This window comes from Psittacula echo (assembly GCF_963264785.1).
Source record: "Psittacula echo genome assembly, chromosome: 1".
NCBI classification, from domain to species: domain Eukaryota; kingdom Metazoa; phylum Chordata; class Aves; order Psittaciformes; family Psittacidae; genus Psittacula; species Psittacula echo.
In genome coordinates this window covers 156,059,103-156,077,183 of record NC_137735.1, presented here as the reverse complement: position 1 = coordinate 156,077,183, position 18,081 = coordinate 156,059,103, and the positions used below count along the sequence as shown (strand labels likewise).

General features: G+C 38.0%; 1 protein-coding gene across 12 annotated transcripts in view; it reads left to right on the top strand.

The window, feature by feature from the left end:
* The window catches only part of PNPLA8 (patatin like domain 8, phospholipase A2), a 38,430-nt gene extending 21,635 nt beyond the window's left edge, over positions 1–16,795 (top strand). For 3 of the 12 annotated variants that reach the window (XM_080637767.1, XM_080637770.1, XM_080637769.1), the window contains 2 exons: positions 12,805–13,000; positions 15,039–16,795. In XM_080637767.1, the coding sequence (XP_080493893.1) occupies positions 12,805–13,000; positions 15,039–15,313 (471 nt within the window). In that variant the 3' untranslated portion in view covers positions 15,314–16,795. Of the gene's footprint in view, positions 1–6,758; positions 7,007–7,373; positions 8,851–10,031; positions 12,217–12,804; positions 13,001–15,038 lie in introns of those variants that run through there. The other 9 variants (XR_013958767.1, XR_013958769.1, XR_013958764.1 and 6 more) reach the window with 8 other exon arrangements.
* Positions 16,796–18,081: the final 1,286 nt, after the last annotated feature.

The following is an 18,081-nucleotide window of genomic DNA, read 5'->3' as shown; positions in this document are numbered from 1 at the left end:
TTTGAAGTTCGGAGTTCTAAAGGATTATGTAGAGACTAAGTTTTGTGTTAGCTTATCAGTCAGTGGTATGTTCAAATCCGAATGAAAAGCACTCTGGCAGTTGATCTGATTTAGGACTATTCAAATGTGTGAAAATATTTGTTTTGATAATGGAAATTTAGTGGAGTTGTTTTATGATAGGTCAGCCTGCATATTCTTGTCTTACATTATCTAGCTTTTGTTGGAGTACTTTCTCAAACAGTGTGAAGTAGTTGAATGAGTTCTGTGTAGGGTTAAGATTGATTCATAAAGATTTTGTGTATGTCCCTAGATGTAAATGCTGGAATTGTGCCTGGACCCAACTGTAGCTGTTCACTTTGCCATAATCTGTAGACTTATATATGCATGTATATACACATGCAAGGGCTTTCTCTGGGAGCATTCTGACTTCCTATACTTCCCACTCTAAACGTTCAAGGGATTGTAACGTGTGTTAACTTTTTCAATAAGGTAATAAGCGGTTGCATAGTTTTTCTGATGTAATTGTAGGAAGACGTTCCTAGGTGCCTGTTACTCTTATTTGTGCTGCAGGTGAGCTGATGGCAGGCTTGTTAAATTTCTGCAAAAAGTGAGCAGTTCCAAACCAAGGAGCAGTATTTACATTCAGGTCAATGCTGCCGTGCTATCTGGTTCCACTCTGTCAAGTAGGAAAAAACAGTGCAGCTGTTGGTAGATGAGGGGAGGAGGATTAATATTCTTTGTGGTTCAAAAGAGGAACACATTAACATTCAAAGGGATTTAATCCCTGTAACATGCTTCTCCAGAAACCATGCAAGTCAAGAGGGCCCAAGTCATGATATTACAATACAGAAGCTGTATTGCCACATGTCAGCTCCTTTATTTTAAAATCTATTTATGAAGCGCTGAGGTCTCTGGCCCTCTCCCCAGTCTTGTTACAACCAGTGATACTTTTTTTTCCTACTTCCCACGGTGGGGTTTTGTTTCTTGTATCTCTTCCTTTTTCTCTTTTTCCTGTAGTGTGGAAGCCATTTGGGCTGCTCAGTGATGTCACTTGAGTAGACAGTACGGTGTGTTCAGGAAATTATCACTTAATTAAAAGAGCAATTTAAGATTTAAAAAAATCATTATGCCCACTTCATTTAGTAGGTTTTACAATAAAAACTAAATTTGTCCCACAGGATTAATTAAAAGGCAGCAGGGAGTGTGTGTGTGTGTGTGTGTGTGTGTGTGTGTGTGGTGGTGGCGGCAAGTTTAGCAAAGCCACAGATTTTTCTCCAAGTGAAACATACTGTATTTAATACAAAGAATTTGATCACCCTTTTCGTGATAGCTTTCATTGTTGCATTACAATTTCATTTATTAAAATGCTGGTGTTGACTTACAGTAGTGTTCTAATAATCATATTTTCTTTGAGCAAGATCAGATAGTAAAGGGATTAAATTGGCAGCTAATGTTTTAGAGGAGTTTTAATAATGCAGGTATAAGAGGATGTGTTGTGAGAATACGACCTAGAAGTAAAAAAGATTTATAGCACAATAATATGATGTAACTAAAATTCTACATCTCACCTTCATTTGAAAAAGCTAGTACATACTTCCTTCGTACTTTACAAACCTTTCCTTTCCTTTTATTAGGCAGTAAACCTACAAAGCCATTTCATCTTTGTAGCTTGTTACAGGGGAGGCCTGCAGAAGTAATTCGCTTAGTGGATCCTACCCTAATTGGTTTTACAGAGTAGCTTTTAAAATTAGATTCAAGGGTGCTTCCCAGACTCTAAGAAGACATAGAATATAGGTCACATTGAAGTTCTTTTCATTCTTAGGATATGTCACGGTGATCAGAATGCACCAGGGCTTATACAGACTGTGGTTTAATAGGTGTATCTTGTTCTCACAATGATGGAAACAAATATTTCTTTGTTTCTCTGTCTACTTGTTGCCATACACATTTTCCTACAGCCTTCAAGGCAGTGTCGCCTACTGTTTAAGGAAAAGGGGACTTACTGGATTGTGTTAGCTACATGGGCATGCATTTCTTTCCCTTATGGATTCTAGAGGTTTGGTAGCAGCTCTTAAGGTGGACGCGCATGCTGCCGCTTAGCAGCCTTTGTGAAATTGCTGTGTTTACTGCACCAGAGCCGACTGTTTGCAGTTCTCTGCAGGAATCTGCTAAGTGAGGTGTTACTGGACGATTTAGTTAGTGAAATGAAATTGAGAGTATATTTTGTTTAGGAATTTAACTTGGAAGCATTATATTCTTTTATTTCAAATGATTCAGAGTAATGCTTTGCTAATGTAATTTTCAGAGTGCTTATTTAAAAAAAGCTAAACTCACGCTCAAATGGTATTAACATTTAACTTTTTTTTTTTCTTAGATTTCTGAGTCCATGTATCTTTTAGTGACACTATTTGCCAGCTAATATTTGCTATAAAACAAATCTTGTGACATCAAAGGAGCTGGTATAGTGAAAAATTACCGAGTGGATTCATAACCTCTGTACAGACAATGAGGTTGCTGCTGTCAAGTTCTGCTGTTACTGGCCACCATTTCTTAGATCAATAAGAAAAATTTACTGTCAGTTCTTGATAATTTCTGATTACTTGTTTCCCTCTCAGGTTGGGGCCACATTTCCATACCAAATAACTTTGTCATACTAATTACAAATAGAAGCCTAAAAATTTTGTGGGTACGTGGTGGTCTGGTGCTTAATTTGAACCATTACTTGTAGCTTTGTCAGCTGCCATCCAGCCTCAGATTTGCTCTTTGTGTGTAGTTTAAGGATCTGCCCTCTTCCCATCTTTGATACAGGTTCTAGTAAGTACTGTGATAGGAATAATTTCCACCATGTGTAAAAATGTGTATAAAGTTAGTTCAATACTCAGTGCATTCCTATTTGTCAAAAAGGGCACAATGTCTACACCCTGTTTTCTGTGCTGAGCTTCTCTTACAATACAAGGATTAATCTATAGTGTTAGTTTTGCAAACCCCGGATCAGTTGGCAAGCTCTTCAGGGTTCTTTATGTTGCAATGTTTCTTTTACTGAGGGGTATATTTTCAGTGCTGGGTTTAGCAGCAGATAGATTTTTTGCTACATAATTTAGAATTATTTCAGCTGGTGTTTCCTGGGCTGGGTGGGGGAGTGCTGGGTGAGGGAGTATAGAATGAAACAGTTTCCTTCAGGTCAAATTCACTCTTCTGTCATGGTCACCAGCTGCATCACAGACTGTAGTTCATAAGCATTCAAAGCTGCCTTTGCTGTGGCTGCCCTTGTAGAAGGTTACTTCAAGAGGATATGTCTTCATTTTTGTCATAGCTGGAAGATTTCTTATTTTCACGCCTAAGTGAATTCCTAGCTAATGAATACAAATTGGTTTTGTGCCAGAACTGTTCTCTAGTTTAATCAGCTTTTCTTCTTGCAGTATTTACGCTTCTGATGTGTTTTATAGAAAGCAGTCTCCTCCTTTTTTTATTTTGTTAGTCTAAATGTGCCAGTCTGTCTGAATCCTGCAAAACAGAGTCGATGTTCTCTTGATCATCTAATGGTCCTTCATTGCACCTGCTCCAGTTTGAGTAATCTTTCTTGAAACTGGACTATTCAGTGTGTTTTGGCATGACCCAACGTATATTGTGCAAAGTTGAATGAAACACCAGATTCAAATCTAGCAGTTCTAAATTAGGAGTGAAATTCAGAGGGATTAATTTGATCAGGCTGGAACACTCTATTCTACGTGATATCTGTGTTCTGTCTTTCCTTTTCGGAGGAAGCTATGTCTTAGAATTACAGTTGCCTTCTCAACAGCTACTTCATATATAGGTATTTTAATTATTTTGTGATAGTGCTCTGCTCAGATCTTTCTCATGGTTGGTATCACTTCAACTAAGTTCTGAAGAACATAGCTTTTTGTTTATGGGCACTTGAGTTAGCTATATGTTGTCTCCTTTGTGTTTCCTTAGAGTCCCTCTGTATTTACAGTAAGGCCTTTGTATTTACAAAGCCTGTAACTTTATAGTAAGAGGCTTCATTAACAATCACATGCTTTTGGGAAAAGAATAATGAAGAGGATGAGCCCCAAACCAGCTGTTGAGTTGCTCTGATAGAAAACAGTCCCAGCCAGAGTTCTCCATCCACTGTAGACTGCTGTGCCATCAATTAGCCTGTTCTTTCTCCCCTGTAGGCTCTTTCGTTGCTGCCAGTGGTCTGGTATGTAAATTCAGATTTTCTTCTTATAAAAACTTCAGTTTCAATGTCTCTCTACCTTTGTTAAGCCCATCTTTGTATTTTGTGATCTGAGCATGTGCCTTTTAACTTAGATGACTCATGAAAATGCAGAACTTTTCCTTCAGTTCTTTCTCCCCTTTCTCTTGCCCCCACTGTGGATACAAATACTAGGTAGTTCATATCCAAATCTGTGGGTTTGGAGTTTTTTGTTTGTGGTTTAGGTTTTTGTGTTTAACTTTACTCTTGAACTTTGCCTGTGCTTCCCAAACATCATATGAAGAACCTGAGGTCAGGCCTGTGTTTGGGGCCAGTGTAGATTCAGCCCCAGGTCAGTTAAGTTACACATTGTGATCTTTGCTTATAATGTTACAGGACGTTCATTATTTAGGAACCACAGTTAAAATACATACTATTTTAGTGATGTGTCCTGTTATTCATTGCAGAATTCATTTAATTAAATCTGTGCTGCACCTGCTTATGCTTTTAATGAAATACTGACAATGTATTTTATTGCCAAATAATTCTCCTATGATGTCTGTTAATATTTACCAGATCTTCATCTGTGCAGTGTAAGAATCCATCTTCCATATCTGACACAAACCCATGAATTCAGTATTGTCTTCTGAGCAGCTGGTCGTTTCTGTGAGTTAATGACTGGCTGGGATGAGTTAATAATTTAAGATAATCACCCAGCCAGCCACCTCAGCCATCACTTCATTCCAAAGATATGTCAAGAGCAAATATGGCTAATGTAGGGTAAAAAAAATATAAAATAGATCAAGTGTTTGGCTTGTAATGGCTATAGTATTGATAGCTCTCAGAAGCATTTAACATGACATTTGTGTGTATGCAAACAATGTATTACAGTGTAGCTAATTTTTAGGAAAAAAAAAAAAGATAAATATTGTATGGGAGAACAGTGATACTGAAAAGGAAGCTTTCCTGTAACCTTTCAAACCTTATTAGATTTAGGATTTTTACTCCATGTGATGTGATCTCGGTATAAAGTGTTCTCTTTTTGCAACTGGTGTAGAAGTATAAATGCAGCTATTGTGCCTTCTGGGGTATTTTTTAAACTGTCAGTATTGTCAGTGTTGTTCAGTAATACAAATGCATTTAATTTTAATGTTCTGTACAAAGGTTTTTTACAGAACTTTTAGCCAGGTCGAGGGGAATCCCTTTTTCAGTGCACACTTGAGCAGTAACTTATCACTGCTCAGGACTGTTTGCTTTTCTAGTGTCTGAAGAGAAATGGTAATTTTGAGTGAGCCTTACAAATTGATGAGCACAAGAAGTTTATTTCAGGAATTTAAAGGAGCATCTCTGCCTTTTGTTAAGTAGCAGTATTGACTCATTCTGAAATTCTTAGAAATTTGGTGTACAGGGGGATTGCACTGATACCTGTCATTAATTAAGGACTGCTGGGAATCAGCATAGTGCAGAATACGTTTTAAGTTACATTTCACTGACTCTGTGGCATCCCTGTTAGCATGACATATGAATTTTATGAAATATTTGTATAGAGAGATAATCATAGGTCATTGCGTAGTTTATAGAAAATGATCTAATTTATTAAAAAAAAATAATTCCCGCTCGTCTCTCATGCAGGAAAGTGGGTAAGATCCACCATTAGAATGAAGCTAAAATGAGTTGTTTAAGGGCGCTGTACATTTTAGATCGAGATTTGTTAGAAATATTGGCACTGCCATCCATTGCTTGTCACCAAGATCAAGAGGAAACAATTGTACTTTTGTACTGTTTCATGTTTATATGGGGTCAAAATAGTTTTTGCAGGGAGGTAAACATTTTCTGTACTTGCTGGGAGCTCCTCTTCAGCAGCTCCATCCTCAGTAGTACTATGATCAGGATGATTTGTCATGAGAGCAGAGCCATAATCATGTAACTTTTGTATTGAGGAGAGCATATTTATGATAAACATTAAAGGGGATAGTTTATTGTGTAGTCAAATCTGAATGTGTCGATAGCTTTTTTACAAAGCGTGTATTAGAAGTTTTAAGTTGGTAGCCCAGTGATGCTTCACTGAGCAAGCCTTCACGCCTTCTATGTGGATATTCTAACACACTGGCCATGGGTGCCCAGTGCAATGGGAGAACTGGGTCAGGATATGATTCTTGAAGTTGTCTGTATGAATGGATCTCACAGGTAGCAAAAGAATTCTCCTGTTTTTCATTCCTGTCTTCTACTCTGGGGACATTTGCTGCTGCTTATGTAAATGTATTGAGCTGGTTTTACAGGTGATTCAGCAAGGTGTAGCCATTTTACTTACGGAAACTAGAGGAAATGTTTTCAGTGTAGTTATTTCAATTTTTCTAAGTAGTAACCACTTGGTACAGTGCAGCAGCTCTTCAAACTCGTTATTTGAAGCAATGAGCCTTACCCTTAGTCTGCATATTTATGTTATTATGTTGACTGTATAAGCATGGAATTTTGAAAATACTTTTCAAAAAGTCCATTCAGAATCTGAGCCTGTCTTGTCCTGTGATAGCTTTGTACTAATTCTGTCTCCACTTCTTCACAGAGACAATGAAAGTAAACAACAGAGCAAGTCTGTAAAAATGAAGTAAAATGCAAAGCATGTCTGCACAGACAGTGAGGTGAAGTGGTTACTATGGAGCCAACAAACTCAGCTTCCAAATATCAGACTTGGCTTTCTTAGTTATATATCCTTCATCCAGTGCAAGACTATTTTCCTCACAAAGTCTGACATCATTCAGGTGAAGCTGTGCCACACACAGGATGTTACACAGAGCAATTACAAGGCACAACGTGAGTCTGACAAAATTAGGAAGTGCAGTGCTAGTCTATGAATATGCAAACTATTCTGAACTTATTAGAAATAACTGCCCATGGTCAAGAATGGGTCAAACTGGTTATTTTTTTATTATTATTATTATTGTAATATCTTAATTTTAAATAACTGTTTCCAAAGTTTTGACTCAAATACGTGAGGAGTGACTTTATGCACATTCATTAATTATTTAAGTAGGACAAGATTATCAGAAGGTTCTGTGCTACCAGACTCCCAAGTAGCCTGAGAACTTCCTTTGAGAATTCCCAATGTATTTTCCTTCTGATTGTAGGATTTGCCCCTGTCTATTTCATAGTGTTTAATCAGGCTTTTCTTTATCCCTAGAACTGGGCAAGCAGAGTTTTCATTGGAGTATATGCCTACAAAAGATGCATTTTTCCTGCTTTAAATAATTTACAGTCTGGTAGTCACATCATGAGAGAGCTTTCCCTGCCTAATGTGCAACTGTCGAAAAACATATAGAAAATATTGGCTATGGCTTTCGACTTCTGGATAATGACCATCAAGCCCTGAAAGTATGGTTACAGTTGCATTGTGATGTATTTTGGAAAACATGTATGAAAAAGAATTTCCTTATGTTCACTTGGGAATTAGCTGCTAAAACATAAAACAAAACATAAAAATTGAATGTTTACCACTTGCAAAGCCTGTGGCAAAAGACTGATTGTCCCAGTTCCTGAGTTCACTGCTTTGCAATCGATAAAAGCTTGGCTTTTTATATGTATTAAGCTCCATTTTCAGGTTAATTCATTTCATTGCTTCCATTATTTTTGCTAGAAATTCTTAAAAAGCCTTTTTCCTACTGTTTACCTGCCTGACAACATTAAGGAAGTTATGCAGCTTTTTTCACGCTTACTTACATTAACTTTTGTTCTGTGGCACTTTGTGTTCGGTGACCTGCCAGCAAATTAAGTTGACTCAAGTGTGGCGTGGTTTTGCCAAGTTCAGCATACGAAGAATCATCTGGTGCTTGCCAGTGCACTGACCATAGCAGCACAGAAGGACACAAAAGGGAAGGAGTGACTCATGTATGTTTGGGAAATTAAAAGAGTTTGCAGCCAGTTTGAGAACTGGCTAAGTGAGAAGAGATGGTGAAATGTAGGGAAGGCCAGACAATAAAGAATGGGAGATTTAAAGAATAAAGAGAGAAGGAGGGGTCTGCTCTGGCTGTTTGCCCAACACTGGGTCCTGAGTCAGAACTCAGGACAATCGCACTGCTGTTCGTCAGCAGTTCAGTCATTTGAAAAGTTCCTGTAAGTTACCCGTCCAGTTACAGATTCTGAGGTATTCTAAGGAAAATGCATGTTTGCGTTTTCTGTAAGACTTAGAGTGGGCTGACAAAGTTCAGTTTCTAATAAGGATGGCCTTTAAAGTGTAATTTCATTTTGCAGCTAAAATAACACACATCTATGATTCATACTCTATTTCTTTAAATAGAGTAGAACCTTAGGAAAATTGGATGAGGACAGGATCTCAGCGAGTCCAGCCTCCTGTTCAAAATAGGAAAAGCCTCAAAGTTAAGTCAGTTTGCTCAAGGACTTGCCCAGTTGAGTTTTGAAAATACCCTGCATGGAGATTCCATGGCTTCTCTGGCTGTTGTTCTGCACTATGATTTTATGATTGTAAGCAAAAGAGCGATGCGATGAATATCTTCAATAGAGTAAGCTGATTTGAAGCACAGTATTGATCAGGATGTGGTCATTATCAACCATAATACCTTTGGAGGGGCAGAAAAAGAATCAGTTGCCTTCCTTATTGAGCCCTACTTCTGACTTACCAAACATGACATGTATGCTAGAAGGTACGTTATAGGTGTCTAAATTGAAAATTCTTAGGAATGAATATTTAGTATCACTTGAATAAACCTAAATTGGAGACTGCTTAAACATGGAAATCACTGCACAAAGCTGTTAATCATCATCACAGTACACATTTGGTATGTGTAGATATGTGTACTTTACCTTCCTTTGACCTTTTATTTATCAATATTATTAAAATGTTCTATTATTTTAGTATTATGTACCCCCTAACCTCATACAACATTAATTTTCCCATGGTGAAGCAAAGATGTTTAATCAAATTATATCGGTAAGATTAGTGGAAATTATTTGTTAAGCATGGTTTTATTCTAGGATTTAAAGAAAAAGCAAGCACCACAAAGATAACTTTTAAGATTTTTAGATTAAGATTCATGGGAGATTACGTCAAGGGGAAAAACATCCTTATATTTTGTTTTCTGTGTAGAAGCTAATTTAAACATAAGCAAAAGTTAATAGGCACTGAAGAGACCATTCATTTGCTTTTTGAGTAATTTGAGCAAAGCGGCCAGTATCCAGAAGGAGTTCAAAGAGCTTTTTGTAGGTTGAAGTGAAAGCTTAATTAAAAAATAATTCCTAAAACTCAGCACAGTAATCCTGGTTTGGCTTATTTACCTTGCACAGCTGTAGCTAAAGGGGTTTTGTAGAATGTTTATCTACTCCAAAACCTTTTGTATTTTACCTATTCCTGAGTAGAGTTGCTTTTTATTACTGTTCTTGTAATGGTCGGGTATGGGATACAGGGGTTCAGGAAGATTTAGGGTATAGGAAACTATTGCATAATGCTTATTGTAGTCAGTATTCTGTTTCTTCTGTATTTTACATGTTTTGTTTGTATAGATTTTTGAATGACTGTAAAGATATTTGTCTCTCCTATTGATGTCTTCAGCTTAAGTTTTTCCTTTATAACTGCTTTTTTAAGGCATTCCCAGTGTAGAAAGTCTTACTGAATTCAAAGTCTAAAGAAATTTGTTTCTTAGTTGAAGTGAAGGTCATTTTACTTCCAAGAAGTGCTGAGCTTTTTGAGATTTGCTGGGTCAAAATGGATTCTTACTAGTCCTAAAGTACTTTATCCCAGCCTCATCACCTACACTTTTGACATGTTGCTAGCAAAAGATGTCTCTCTTTACTGCCAGACTTTTAAGAGTAGCTTTTGTTCTATTAGTCTTTGGCTGAATTCTGATCTTCACACAACTTAAGCCTCACATTCTCAGAGCCTGGCTCTTGGTGAGGACTTGAATCATCCTGATCCCTGATGAAAGGCAGTACAGAAGAGCTCAAGCAACCTAGGAGATCTCTGAAATGCATTGATGACAACTTCCTACCAAAATTGATGGATGAGCCAAAAAGGAAATGCACTTTGCTGAACCTGATGCTTATGAAGAATAAAGGACTGGTTAGGGACATGAAAGTTAAAGAAAGCCTTGGCTACAGTGACCATGAGATGATGAATTCAAGATCCTAAGAGAAGGTAGCAGGGATAAAAAGCAGGACTATGGCCCTGGATTTCAGGAGAGCAGACTTTGTCCTCTTCAGAGCTCTTCTTGGAGAAATCCTATGGCCTGTGGCCTTGAAGAGAGGAGTAGTCCAGGAGAGCTGGCTTGATACTCAGTGGTCGCTTTCTTCAAGCTCAAGAAAGGACCATCCCAATAAAGAGGAAATCAAGCAAATATGGATGGCATGGAGGAGCAAGGGTGTTCTAACTGAACTCAGGCGTAAAAAGGAAGTGTACAAAAGGTGCAAGCAGGAGCAGGTTACTCAGGAGGGGTATAGATCTCCTGACCGGTCTTGCATAGGTGGGCTTAGGAAAGCAAAAGCTGGCCTGGAGTTGCATCTGAAAAGGAGTGTTCACAGCAATAACAAAAGGTTCTGTGAGCACATAAACATCAAAAGGAAGACTAGGGAAAACATGGGCCCACTACTGAATGGGGCAGTGAAGCTGGTGAGAAATAATAGAAATGCTTAATGCTTGCTGCCTTTGTCTCAGCCTTTACCAGTAAAACCAACATTCAAGAATACAAGGCCCTGTAGCTAGAGAGAAAGTCTGGTGCAAGGAGGACTTAACACTTGGTAGAGGAGAAACAGTTTAGGGAGTGGTTAAACAAACTGAACATATATAAATTCATAGGGCCTGATGGGTTGCACCCGTGAATGATGATGGAGCTGGCTGATGCTATTGCAAGGTGACTCCTGATTATCTTTAAATAATCATGGTGATTGGGAGGGTTGGGAAAGCAAGTATAATTTCTATATTCATGAAGGGCAGGAAGAAAGCTGTGAGGAGGAACTATAGGTTAGTTGGCCTCATTTCATCCCTTGGGAAATGATGGAGGAAATCCTCCTGGAAAAGATTTCCAAAGTCATGGACGACAAGGTGATCATGAGTAGTGACTGTGGATTTACAAATCATTTCATGTTTGACTGATCTGGTAGCCTTCTGCAGTGAGGCGACTAGCTTGGTGGGCAAGTAGAAAGCAGTGGATGTTGTTTACCTTAGATTTAGTGAAGCCTTTGACACTTATCTCCTATGACAACACAGACAAGCTGACACAGGGCCAACAGTATTAACATCTTCATTAATGACTTGGATGATGGGACAGAGTGCACCTGCAGGAAGTTCACAGATGTTGCAAACCTGAGAGGAATGTCTGGAACACAAGATGGTTGCGCCACCACTCAGAGGGGCCTCAGCAGGCTGGAGAATTCTTATGAAGTTCAGTAAAGAGAGAGTCCTGCATCTGGCGAGGAATAACCCCGTGCACTGATCCACACTGCAGACTGACTGGTTGTAAAGCAGCTTGTTAGAGAAGGACCTTGGGGTCCTGGTGGACGAGCTGAACATGAGCCAGCAATGCACCCTTGTGGCAAAAAAGGCCAACAGCATCCTGGGCTGCATTAAGAACAATCTTGCCTGCAGGTGAAGGGAGATAATGCTGCTTCAGGGCACTGCTTAAGGCCACATCTGGAGTACTGTGTTCAGTTCCCCAGTACAAGAGAGACATGAATCCAGTGCAGGGCCACAAAGATTTGAGCATCTGGTATGAAGAGAGACTGAGAAAGCTGTTCAGTCTAGAGAAGAGAAGACTTAAGAGTACAACTAAAGGATGGGGGCGGGGAATGAAGATGGAGCTGTACTCTTCACAGTAGTGTCCATTGAAAGGACCAAAGATGATGGCACAAATGAAAACACATAAAATTCCATCTGAACACAAGAAGATCTTTTACTGTGAGGGCGGTCAAATACTGGAATAGGTTGTCTGGAGAGGTTTTGGAATCTCCATTTGTGAACTGGATATAGCCTTGGGCAGTGCACTCTAGCTGACCCGCCTTGAGGAGAGGGATTGGACCGGGTGAGCTCTATAGGTGCCTTCCAACCTACATGATTCTGAAATTTTCCAAGTCTTAAAGTCAGGCTATAACATCCTGTGTAATGACTGTGCTTATAAAGTAGCTTTGGCCAAGCTTAGCTCTTCTTAATTTTAGATTCTGCAGGTAGTCATTTGGACTTCGTTAGAGAATATATCCTTGTAATCCCAGTAATAAACATTTTGAGATGCAGGCTTTTTTTTGACTGATTTTTGACTGTTTAAGAAACTGTCACTCTGTCTTACCTAAAAGGTCTTCAAAAGATGAAGTCATAACTTCAGATATTCCAGTGAATAGTGCTCTTCTAGCCTACTCCTTCTACTGCTCACAATGGCAAAACTGACCGCAAACACAGGCACTGCTCTGACAGTGTTCATAAGCCCAGGAAGCATGGCTATGCAGCTGCTGCCTGTCACAAACAGAGCAGTTGCACAAAATATGGAAATCAGTGCTTGTTTGGTTTAACTCGTTTTGTATATTAGTGCTATGCTAGTTTTGTCTATAATTGTGGTTTCTCTTGTGACCGTGTGTCTTATAGAATACTAACATTTGTATTTATTTCTAATTTACAGGATGGAGGTCTGCTGCTAAATAATCCTTCTGCATTGGCAGTTCATGAGTGCAAGTGTCTTTGGCCAGATGTTCCATTGCAGTGTCTAATATCACTGGGCACTGGTCGATACGAAAGTGAAGGAAAGACTAACGTCACATACACCAGTCTGAAAGCGAAACTCACAAATGTCATCAGCAGTGCAACTGACACAGAAGGTCAGTGTCTTAAGATATGCTTGTATTGTGACCGTTCTCAGGTTTTTTTCTTTCATAGAGTTATAGTTCCAGTTCAGAGTGATCTGCAACCTTTAGTCTTTCCCCTTTGCCTCTCTGCCTGCCGCATTGAAACTACTTGAAAGATGTCTCTCTGTAGCTCACTATGTGTACTTGGTGTTTTACTACCAGTATTACAGGTTTTCTGGAGATGATAACATGAATACATTTCCTAGTCTTCTTTCTATGAGTCTTTCTTTCCACTATGTTGTTGCTAAGCTCATTTAGTTCATGAATTCTCAGCTGTGAATGAGGTTGTTAATATAGGTATAATAAAGATAAAAGATACCTTAAAATTTATCAGAATGGCAATGAAAATCCAACAGGTGCTTCAGGATAAAGGCATACTCAGGAATCAATTTCAATAGGAAAAAATCATATTCTTTTACATTTGGTTTGTTCTTCCCATAAAATTAAATGCTTAAATTTAATATAGAATGTCGATTGGTGTTCAGCAGCTTCAGAAAAGGTATTCTAGTTCTTTTCTATGTGTGCTTTTGTACCTGGACTTTTCCAAGGACTAGATGTCATAACTTCCATTGCTTTCAGGAGGAGCCAAGCATGTGTTTACCAAAATAAACTCTGTTCCTAGGATGGGAGTACACTGGAACTCTGTCACTGGCAGTTTGCATCTGCTTTGTTTTTAATATGCAGATTCTTCCCCACCTTACAAAGGAAACTGATACTGTAAAAAACCAGGAAACAAGAAATACTCTTACAGTGTAGATGCCTTGCTATGTGATCTCTGTCAGTTGACTGTCATTAGTAAGGAAAAGCTAGATTTTGAGGCCACCTTTGTATTTTGCCCAATTGTGGAATGGCAGTGGGAATTGTGGGAAAGAGTGACTTGCTGTCCACTTTCTATCCAGGGAAGAAAAAGTTTCATTGCAGATGAAAAACCAGGCAAGAAATTTGATGGGGAAGAGGAAGAAAGGAAAGATCACTGTGGAGACCAAAGGAGAGGAAATAGAAAGAGGAGAAGAGTAGATTTGAGCACATGGGTAGTTATGTTATGTTATGAAGGACAAAGGAGAGAGCATTAGATAGGGCAAGAAAGACTAGACGTGGCAAGACAAGAACAGAGACAAAATGCAGTAATTTACAGGAGGAGGGACCAAGCAGGGAAAATTTCAGGTTAAGAGGAATCTTTTGCTGTAGTCTTACCCATGGTATTTTTTTCATTTTAAAATTTTTATATGACAGTAGATGTCTAAAAGAATGGAGGAGCTTGGTAAGAATTACGAAGAAGGTGAAAATAAAAGATAATGAAAGATGAAGGAAGTCGTGGAAATGTAATTTTAAGGGAGTCAGCAAAGAGAAGAGAGATCTAAAAGGGAGAGAGAAAATGGGTTATAAAAGAGGAAAAAGGAAGAGAGGAACATACCAATACATTACCTAGCCAATTTATGATTATACTAGTTAACTGAACTGTTATAATTCAACTTGAACATTTAAATGAATGCTAAACCCAAAATCTGTACTATATAAAAAAAATACTTAGTTGCAAACAAAAGAAAGCTTTAAACCTACATACTTTTTACTGTAGTCTGAGAGAAGACTATATAGCTGTCATTTCCACAATACCTACTTCCGTTAGTACTGATTGTGACAAATCATGGGTGTCCTGAATTGCAATGTGTAAGTTACATGCCTGCTCTTCAGCATGCACTCTCACTTTGTAAAGGAATGGAATGTACATGTAATTAAAAATCTAGATAGCTGCAAAGCCTTCTTAATCGTCATACCAGTGACGTTGGCGTAGAATAAAAGCAGCAGCTTTTACAGAGCAAACAGAGCTACAAGGTCATTTGCAAGCCTTATAATGAGAAAGGGATTTTGATAAAGCAGTGGTGGAAAAACGTTTACTCAGCAAAGCAGCCCATATTTACACTTACTGTGTCACTGCAGAGCACTTGTTCAGAGACCGTGAAGGACTATTTGTCTCATGTAAATATAATGGTTCCCTTTGTTTTCACTGCAGAAGTTCACACCATGCTGGATGCACTGTTACCTGCTGATACTTATTTCAGATTTAACCCTCTTATGAATGAAGACATACCTCTAGATGAAAGTCGTAAAGAGAAACTCAACCAGCTGCAGACAGATGGAATTCGATATTTAGAACGAAATGAAGAAAAACTGAAAAAAGCTGCAAAAGTATTAATGCAAGAGAAAACAGTTTTGCAGAGACTTCAGGACTGGATGCGGTTAAAGACTGACATGTATGAAGGCCTTTCGTTACCTTCCAAATTGTGAATATGTAATGCATGAAAGATCGTAAATGTAAATGTCGTTCCAGAAAAATCCATTCAGTACTGTAAAGGTATTTACTGGGGGTAAATAACATCTTTGGAAAGCTCTCAGAGTTCTGGAGACAGCAATTCCGGATGGCTGGTTTGTGCACACTTGCTTGATACAAGGTTTTATGGTATTCACTATTTTTTGACCTTTACGGATCCTACTGTTGCTCTGGAGTTTCTTAAAGTCAGTAAAACTTAAAATTGTGGCAAACAATTGTCATGCATTTTTTGATGTATGTACCATAATTATGGTGGCAGTAAATCTTTGTTTATCAACTGTCAGGCTTATTCAAAACTAACAAAAAATAAAACCCTCATTCACTTTAATGTAGGCAACATACCTGTAGGCTCTTACATAGCCAGTGAATTTAACAGAAATGTAATGTTCTTATCAAAACTTTGCTTGTGTTAATTGCACTTTTACAGCTGAAAGATGACATTTAATTTCTTTTTTTTTATTTTCAGTGGATTTTGTACATAACCGTATTGACTGAGATATTTGGATGACTATAAATGACATATTAAATTATCAAAATGAAGATACATTTAGGACTTCTTACTTATTGTTTCTATTGGGATACCTTTAGATTTTTTCATTCATTATTTGAAAACAATCCCAAGCCACAAAACTTCACTTGAGCAGCAGCTATTCCTGTAACAGGATAAAGGAAATTAAATCCTGGAACAGTTCACCTGAGGGAGCAGCTGATGATAGAAGATTCAGTTTTGGTTGCCAAACTTCACGTGTCTCTAGTGAAGAAGAAAATCAGCAGTTGATATATGAAATAATAAATTATGCATTTCCTTTTATGTTCTAATTTTCATATCTACATCCTCTTGAAATCACTTTACAGTTGCAAAGTTAACATTTAGAGCTTACTACAATCTTGCTGCTCATTCCTTTACAATTTCCTATTTATGCCAAGAATGGTGGGCAGGGCATGTCATGTACCCATTAATAAGGTTCCTTCACAGGTTTCTGGGTGAGATTTTGTCTCTTAGTAGGCAGCTACAGTACGTTAAAAATATTTACTAGATAAAAAGTCCAGCTTCACCAATGTGTTTGTCACTTTGCCATTTGGGACAATGGCACCAGCCATTGCATCATCTACTAAAAATAATGTTTACTTTGATAGACACCTTCTGTACTGGTCTTAGAAAATGTTATTAGGCTGCCTTTATGAAAGGACCTTGGAGGAAGAGAGCTGAGATCCTTCGTTAGCTTAGGAGTTGCTGCATAGTGCTAGAAAAGATTTAATTTGGCCTGTTCTCAATCTGATGTATTAAGTTCTACCTGTGTCATTTCAGTCAGATACCTATACTTTTCTGGTGTTCCCTCAGTTCTCTGGCAATGAAAACATTCTGATTCAGTTTAAATATATTGTTAATTTTTCACACTGTTGTCTTAAGCAAAGGGAGGGAACAGTTTATTTCAATTAGGGCAAGATTGGATTTGTAATTACACAGGTTTTGCTGGAAGCTACTATCTTATCTTCATTCACCATTTTTCCTCTGCTTTTATTGCTGTTCAAATATTATTTCTTAGGTGTGGCTCTTAAAAGCAGACAAGAAATTGAGTTGAACTATAGAGCAATAAATTCAGACAGTTTTAGGCCACTGTGTGTACAGATTCACAAGATGCATGTATTGAATTCTTTCAAACTCTTTGATCTTCAGTGTTGCAAGTGCTGCACAGTCTAAGAGGTGCTAATTAGGAGTTTGCTGTCCCTTCTAAACCACTTTAAAATGTGCAGGTGCAACAGTTTTCTCACTTTGGCTTTAATGAGTTTTTAGTTACTTCAAAAACTATTAGTGGTTTGCAAGGAATCCTATTGTGGATGCATTTCTATAGCACTGAACATAAAACTATTTTCAGGAAGTTTATTGAGGGATTAGGTGTGGAATCCCACATGACACTTTAATAGAAAAAAAAAAATGGAATAAGGAGAACTGTAGAGGAATCAGGGCTGTGGCTAAATAAGGAGAAGAAATTTTAAATTAAGGCAGTTTATTGGTAGAGAGCAGATTTTAACTGATCATTTGGATGGGTTGAAGAACATAATTCACAGGTGAATCTAGGAGGGATTACAAATATGTTGAACAGGATTTCAGTGCAGCATGGGTTTGAGAAGAAGATAGGCTAGAGTGGAAGAAGTGCCTCTGAATAATAAAAATGTAAAATTAAAAATGGGAGAAGGAATAATCAAATGCAGTACATCATGCTAAAAGAATCCCGCTCTGAAGAAGTACCCTTGGGAATGCTGTGCAGTTATCCAGTTAACAAATGGAATTGAGTTAGCACTCACAGTTACAAAACTACTTGTGTGTATTGATACACCAGAGAATTCCTTGGCCAGGAAAATGTGAACAAACCTGGAAAATGAGATATAAGTGTGAATTTTGAATGTAGAATAAGAAATCACAAGAAGATGGTAGACACGGATTCCAGGTTATTTGTGAAATCAGAAAACAAGAATGTTTGCCCAGATGAGTGTTCCCACTTGAAAATGTGCCACGTTTGCATCCTAGGGAGAAAATCAGGAAGTGCATGCTTTAATTTAGAAGGTGATAATGTGGAATCTTTGCAAAATTAACATAATGTCTTTGCTCTGATTCTGAAAGGCAGTAAGAAAGAGTCCATACCAGGGAATGAAAAGGTAGAGACATAAAATAATCTCCCTTTATGCAAAGCCAGAAAGTAAAAAGCCTCTAGGTAATCTCTTA